The sequence below is a fragment of the Centruroides sculpturatus genome, unplaced genomic scaffold (assembly GCF_000671375.1).
Source record: "Centruroides sculpturatus isolate CEXI.00-Female unplaced genomic scaffold, Cexi_2.0 scaffold133, whole genome shotgun sequence".
In the NCBI taxonomy this organism is placed as follows: Eukaryota; Metazoa; Arthropoda; class Arachnida; order Scorpiones; family Buthidae; genus Centruroides; species Centruroides sculpturatus.
Window position 1 is genome coordinate 549,505 of NW_019384319.1, and position 7,821 is coordinate 557,325.

At 29.0% G+C, this 7,821-nt stretch overlaps 1 protein-coding gene across 1 annotated transcript in view; it reads right to left on the reverse strand.

Annotated features, from left to right (window-relative positions):
- Window positions 1-1,704: 1,704 nt before the first annotated feature.
- Window positions 1,705-7,821, reverse strand: part of LOC111624769 (insulin-like growth factor-binding protein complex acid labile subunit) — a 56,865-nt gene continuing 50,748 nt past the window's right edge. Inside the window, exon 3 of the mRNA XM_023367708.1 lies at window positions 1,705-3,828. Coding sequence (XP_023223476.1) covers window positions 2,250-3,788 — 1,539 coding nt within the window. The 5' untranslated portion in view covers window positions 3,789-3,828 and the 3' untranslated portion in view covers window positions 1,705-2,249. The remainder of the gene's footprint in view (window positions 3,829-7,821) is intronic.

The window sequence follows — 7,821 nt, forward strand, 5'->3', positions numbered from 1 at the left end:
TACGCCATAATTTTAACATTGTTTCCATCTCAGCGATAATACTGTGATGTTTACGAATGATGCTTGAATTTAAAGATTGAACATTTTTCACAGCTTTGAGAATTTTTTCTTTGCCTTTTATAATTGTTCTGACCAACAATTCCGGTAGATCAAACTTCTTTGCCGATTCACAAATTTTCATTTTTGTATCGAAGTCTTTAATAATGGATACGTTCGTGAAGTCAAATGAGTTAAACGCATTAGTAACGAATCGTTCGAAAAGTCTAATGAAATAGGAATAACGATGACTTCATTCTCGCTTAACTTGTTCGACTTTACAAACATATCCAATGTTAACTTTACATTCCAAAGATAAAGTTTTTCTTTTCTTGTTTGATGCGGAAGAATTAGTTCTGCTTCGTTTGAATGACATAGTAAGTCTCTCAAGTCTCCGTAGATATAACAAACACAGAAATAAATAACACAAAATAAATTGTAGCTATGTGTCGATTCCGCGCGACACGTCCGAACATGTAAGCTGAACAATAGTGTGGGGGGAGTGAGTAATCAAGGGTTGCGTGGCGCTCAAACAAAAGACGAATCGACGAGATTTGAAAATCGCGTAACTCCGGGTTCGCGTAAGTCGGGGTAGTGTAAGTCGAGGTATTACTGTACTACAAATAATGTACAATCCCATCTGTTGGCAATGAGAACCACTTCAAATATTTATCTATTTTGCAACAACAATGGCAGCTATTTTCAAACATTCTTTTTTTGAGATGATAAACCAAATCATACACCAGATAGTGTTACAATCACTACTGATTTATTACCAGATCCGATGATTTTTCAATGCATTTTGTGATTGAATAATTTTTAAGCGAAAACAGTATAATTTGAAGTTTTGGTAAGGAAAAAAATACAGTGTAGAGTATATGAATTCCTAAAAGAGTATATCTGTCTTAGTGAAAAATTATAAAAATTAGAATGTTCTTTCGGAGTCTTATAAACAAGTATAGAACAAAATCTAGTGACTGTGATCTATAAGATTTGTCATGCAGTTTCAAAGATTTCACTTTAGGAATCTTCTCTAAAGAAATACAAACATTTTTTAAAGGAAAGACGTGATAGGATGAAAGACATCATGTTTCTTCAAAAACTATTACATACAGATGAATAGATTTACTAGAATAAAAAGCTACACACTCATAAATGAAATATAACATAATCCCTTCTGCTGAATCAAGAAAGTGATAAAAAAAAATTTTTTCCGAAGAAACACAATTTCAGGATAAGTTAATATGACCTAACTAAAATGACACAGTTGACAGTTAACACTTTTTATAATAGATAGATACCATGATCAGAAAACATATATATAAAATTGAAAACTAACACTTGGTATTAACTTCATATTTTACCCCATAAACAATCTAACCATTATGTTAAGTTAGATGATTAAGCATATCATTAAAAATTAAGTTTGTATGAAAATTACTAAAATTAGAATAGCATATAAGGTACACTGAATATTAAATTTATTTTTGTTCATTTATTTATAATTACTGATTTAATTTCAAACAAAGTTTAAGAGTGATTGATTTAATTTAAAAATAATTAAATTTAAATAACTTAAATCGTTTCAAATTCATAATAAATGCATTCTTTCCCTATTACTTTATGAAGAATAAATATGAATAAATATACAATTTACAAATACGCGTTCAATTTTATTGGAAATGATTTTTTTTTGTACATCTGACAACCTTAGTCAAGGAAAAAACGTGGAAAAACGACCACGGTTGCCTTATATATTACAATAACTATCACAAAAATAGTTACCAGGACACAAATAATTGATACTTCTACACTTGTCCATGTCTTATCTATGATCATTATTCTTCATATCTATCACAATGTGTCATTTAGGGTATCCCAATTAATTAATATTTTTAAGAATTTCACAGAAAATTAGAGATGGGAAAGAGGTTAAAAAACTTTTTCCTTCTTTCAAAATTCGACAATCTTTACTGTCCTTTTTTTCTTTGAAGAACCATTCTACAAGAGTACAGTATGAACTGGCACCGATACAATCTAATAAAAATCCATAAATAAATAAATGTGTTTACTGATTGAAAGATAAAGTTATTGAATTATAGAGGAATTTAAATTCTCCGGACCTAAAACTTCACCTTTCCGAGCTACAAAGGTATTAAATATTGAATTGGGCCATGATCCACGCTTAATCATGAAATTTAGATGTTTTAATGTCACAGTTCTGTAACGGGAGTAAGTTTCAATGGAAGCTGTCCGGATGGAAGAACTGTTGTTTCTTCTTCACCATTAGTTTTCTGATATTGAGGTTCTTTTCTTCCACCGTTCCATTTGTTCTTTAGAAGTCCAGCTACTCTATCCCTGCATCTTATTGCTAGCATGACTAGGCAAGCTCCAGCCACAGCAGCAGCCGCTACAATGCCGATCAATAGTCTTCTTCGAGCTTCGACATCATAACAACCGAGTCCGTCAACTGTAACTTCTGTTAAAATTTTTCCTCTTACTTCCTCCGGTGCTAGACATAAAATTCTTGAAGAATCTGCTTTGAAGCGATCGGTGAAGTTTTTCGTATGGAGGAGGTTCCAAAGCCACAAAAGACTGCAGTTGCATGTTAATGGATTGTCTCGTACATCAAAGTATTCTAGTTCGTCCCAGGCTAATAATCTGGAATCGAACGTCCTGAAGGCGTTTCCACGAAAGCTTAAATGTCGAAGATTTGGCAATCCGTCGAAAGCTCCGTGATCTATAATTTTAAGATTTTTGTTATGATTAAATATGGCCCTTTCTAAGTTCACGTTGTCTGCAAAGGCTTGAGTCTCAATTCTTTCGAATAATTGAGCTCCATTGGCTTCAATCTTTCTTAAATATCTAAGTCCTCTAAAACTGAAAGGTTTCAAGATTTTGAACGGATTTTGTCCAAAATGGAGCTCTTCCAATCTCACAGCTTCTGACAAGCAATCTGTGGGTATATCGCTAAGTTCATTGTCGTGAAGTCTTAAGACAAGTAGAGAATTCAGCCACTTTAATGCTCCTTTGTCCAGTGCCCTGATACCACAACCGTCTAAAATCAATTCCTCCAAGTTGTTAAGCGAAATAAACGAAGTTTCCGGAAGAGTTCTGAAGGAATTAAGTCCTAGATCTAATTTAAGCAAACTTTCAAGTTTGTAGAAAGATTGAGTGGGCACCACACCTAACTTATTATCACGTAGAAGTAACGTTTTAAGGTTTTTTAATCCGTGGAAAGCATGATCGGTAATTCGGGAGATCCTATTTTGTGATAAATCCAATTTTTCAAGTCTGGATAATGGAGCAAAAACACCAGATGGAATCTCTTCTAAGAAATTTTCATTCAGATGTAAGACTTCGAGAGATAAAAGTCCGCGAAATGTTTCATTTTGTAAAGAAGAAATCATATTTCTATGTAATAGAAGAACTTTTAAATGTCTCTGCAATTCAAAATTGTTTCTTCCGAGTGTCACAAGTTGGTTATGAGACATGTCGAGATAATCTAGTTTACGATATACGGCAAACGAAGCCATAATTCCTTTGATATGATTGTTACTTAAATGGAGTTCGCGAAGTTCAGGATTTAGAGTTATTGGAACCACATCTAAACTGGAGGAATCACAGATCACTCGAAGATTGTCGTCATCACATTTACATCGAAGAGGACAAAGAGCTGTGACATCTCTCCATAACGTGCTTATATGTAGAATGAAGATAAAGGCCGAAGGAATCTTCTCAGAGAAATGCATAGTTGAGTTAATTCTTCGTTATTTTGATATCTTATTCAATCTGAAATTTAATAATAATAAATTTAATTTATTATTAAATCCTTTAAAAACTTTCACAATCAAATTTTCAATTAATCACGNATATATATATATTTAAAAAGTAGAATTAATTTCAACTAGTTAATTAAGAATTAAATTCGACGAGAGTCGAACAACTTGTAAGAATCTATTGTATAATCAATTGAGATAAGAAAATAGCTGAAAGAGTCTAATTCGAGAAAGATTTAAACGAATTAGCCTTTGGCAATCACTATTTCGATGTTGTTAGCTGAACAAAGAAAGACTTGGTAAACAAATTATTATTTAGTTGGCTTACTTCTATTTCATTAGTGAAAGGATGCAGAAGGAGACTGTATTGCCATACGAAAAGGAGAGTATTTTATCCGCAGGATAATACATTTAACAAATTATTTATTTCCAGTTTATTTAGTAAGTTATAATTAAAGATAATTCCAACACCATATCAAGTTGTAGTTTTTACAACAATCACCTTGAATGCATGCAATTTTTCTTTTGTTTTGTTTTTACCATTCGAATTTCTTTTATGTGTGTTAGAATTTTATTTAATACCTTTAAAACGCTCTAAACAATTAAATTCGAAAATTTAAATACTTATTCAGGACATAAATCGCTCGTTCTCGGTGAATTTTATCGAAAGTATCCCTTAAGGTTAATTTGTTACGAAGATTTTTTATTTTTACTTCCATCTTTAAAATTGCCTGAAGTCTATAACTTCATTAAACTTAGCGCAAAATTTTTAATTAAATTAATTATAATTAATATGTAAATAAAATTAATATTTGATTTCTATCATTTTTAAAAAATTTTTTTCTTTTCGATTTATTTTTCTTATTTCTTTTTAGATTTTTATATAAGATATATTATCCTTATTTTATATAAAAAATATATATTTTTTGAGGATAAAATATCGGTTATAAATGTTAATTTTAATCCAAGAACAGAAGTTTTTCAAGGAGAAAAGCTTAAAAAGAATGCAAATCCTCTCTTCTAGTTAGTTTTCGACGAGGATGATAAAAGGAAAGAAACTTTTCTACTTTAAATACATTTGCTACTCTAATATTATCGTATTGATTTCGTCTCTATTTTTAGTTACTGGTTTCAGAATTCCATTTTTTGACATTTATCTGGGAAAACATAAAACCCCACAGAATTAGGAAGACGAAAGAGAACATATTCCTTACTGGATCATATTCACAAATGCTAAAACTGATACCCAAACCTAGAAGAAATAATAATAATATTATTATTTTCACTGTTTATAATAATCTCATTAAAAATTCATGTAAAATTGTTTTGAATCTCTTTTAAACTGTAACGTTTTTATGAGATATAAATCGTATTGTAAGTTCTCATAGGGTCACTCGATATTAAAGGATAAATCCTTTGTTGAGGGTTTTCTTTAAAGCGGCACTCAAAACTGGTAATAAAAACACTGTTTTGTAATTAATTACTAATTTTAATTAACAACACATTGACACTTTTCATCTTCTCGTAGCGACCAGGCAGCTGCTTTATTCAAGTAAAATGAGCTGCTTAAAAACACTGTGGTCCTCTTAGGATCGGTTTTATCACACCATGAAACTCATTTTACGACACAAATTTATGCTAGAAATGAAACAATAGTAAGAGCTTTTAAAGAACCGTTCTAGAAGACTTTAACTGCCTGTTTACCCACACTGTGACGTTGTCCCTGGCAATTTCCACATCTTTTATTTCGAATGGTGATCGAAGATAGCAGAAATTGCTTTTATTATTTTTAAAAAATAACTGTTTTAACTACCCTATATAATTTTTTAAAAATTGTTTAATATGATATAATACATCAGGGATTTTTCTTCCGTCGTTTGTCGAGATTCATCTTCGGTATCTTTTCATCACAATTTTAAATTGAAAATGCTATTTATAATACTTAATAAATAAAAAAATCTGTTTTATTTTTGATATTAATGACTCAGAATGTTGAAAATTAATTATCTTTTATGTATAAAAAGTAATTTAATCTCTTAAAAATAATAAGGAAGTGATTTTTTAAAATCTTTTTTGCCATTTTATTAATATAAAAATAATTGATAAAATACATAGATTGTATAAAATTTCACTTATTTATGGACTTAATAAAATAAAAGTCTAACACTAAAATCCATAATTTCACATATTAGAGCCTAAAAGGAAGAAACTTTGTCTTTTAGATGATATTAACTTTTCAAAAAATTGCATTTATTAGAAATCTCAACCTATAGGTAAGCATCTATATATGTATATATATATTATATATATATATAGAACATACACATATATATTTTTTTTATTGCATACAATATGTATTTTTCAATAAAAACACAAATAGATTGAATTTTAAAAATTGAAAAGAAATTTCTTGGCATTTTTTTCCTATTCTTAGTGAATAGAATGTGCCAAAGGACACAACATCCACACAAGACGGCTCATGCCATCGACCCATCCCAGAGACCGTTTAAGTCAATAAGTTTGAGGGCAAAGCTGTTGCGGAGAAGCGAAGTCATGATGGATGGCAGTGTGACTCCCATATGTCTGTTCCCGGACAGAGCACGCGAGATCACGTGTGACTGTATTTCTACAGTAGGAAGTTGATGCAGAAGGTTACACTCCTTCTCTTGCAATTTTCTCCACCCTCCTGATGAACATTATTATTTGTGTCATCAGATATAATGATGTTCTTTTTTGGTGATGTAGATAATTGAGTTTATCTTTTTTTGTTGTTTTTTCCCCTCCTTCTTGTGTACCTGATTTCGTTCTGCAACATCGATAAATAAATATAATGTTATATCATCATCTTTACACGCACATTCTTCTAAAAGTGACAATGTTTTTTTAGTAAATCTCGTGGATTATTTTTATATAGATTGAATGAAAATGTTTATACGCTAATTTTTAAAACATAAGTTTAATATTATTTTAAGAATAAGAGCAATTAAATAATTTGAATGGCGTTTAAAATATCGTTTAATTTATTCGTGTGTATTTTGTGGATTATTCTAGAAATTTATTCAAATAATTAATCTTATATTATATTAATTTATACGTGTTTATTTAAGATGTATGAAGCTGTACGCGTATAATATTTATTTACACGCATCAGATGTAGTTAACTTGCATACAAACGTCACTTCAATCCAAAACAATAAAGATATTTGTAGAAAAATAGTAAAATAAAAAGAAAATTGTTAAATTTAAAGCATTTGCGAAGAGAATTTGCATCAAAATATATATACATATTTTTAAAGAAAATAAAAATTTATAATTTATTCAAAAATATGTAAACCGTAAACTTCAGCTATGCTCACTTCTCAGAGTAAAAATAATATAAATGTTTCATGTTTCTGGACTCTATCAGATATTTTCAATAAATATTTAAAGATTTATTTTCCTATCTATATAAAAGTGTTAGAGTGATATAAAAGATGCCACACTAGATGTTTTAAGAAGGGAAATATAAATAAAATATTATATAAAATATTAAATTAATCAATTTTTGATTTATCTTTTTAGAAATTGAAAAAAAATATGCTCGTGTTAAAAATTTAATTTTAATATTGAGAGTAGTGAGAAAAATAAAATTTTATATTTAATATATTTTCCTTTCCCTTCTTATACTTTCAAAATAATGTATCAGGTTAAAATGAAGATTTTCGTCTTATATTGTAAATTTATTTATATTTTTAATATTTCTTAGTTGAATACATGTAAATAAATTACAAATACTATAATAAATTTTAAAAAAAAGAATAAAATACGTTTTCGTAGATCTGTTTTTATTTATTTATTTATTTATTTTAAAAGTAGCTTTCTTTGAATACATTTTCAAATGTTTGTGTTTATTAAAATAAAAATTTTAAAGATATTTTCTCTGATATTTTCCACACCTTTTGTGTGAAAAATAAAATTACTTATAAACAAAATTCTGTATGAATTCTGATTATCAGTATGTTTCTAA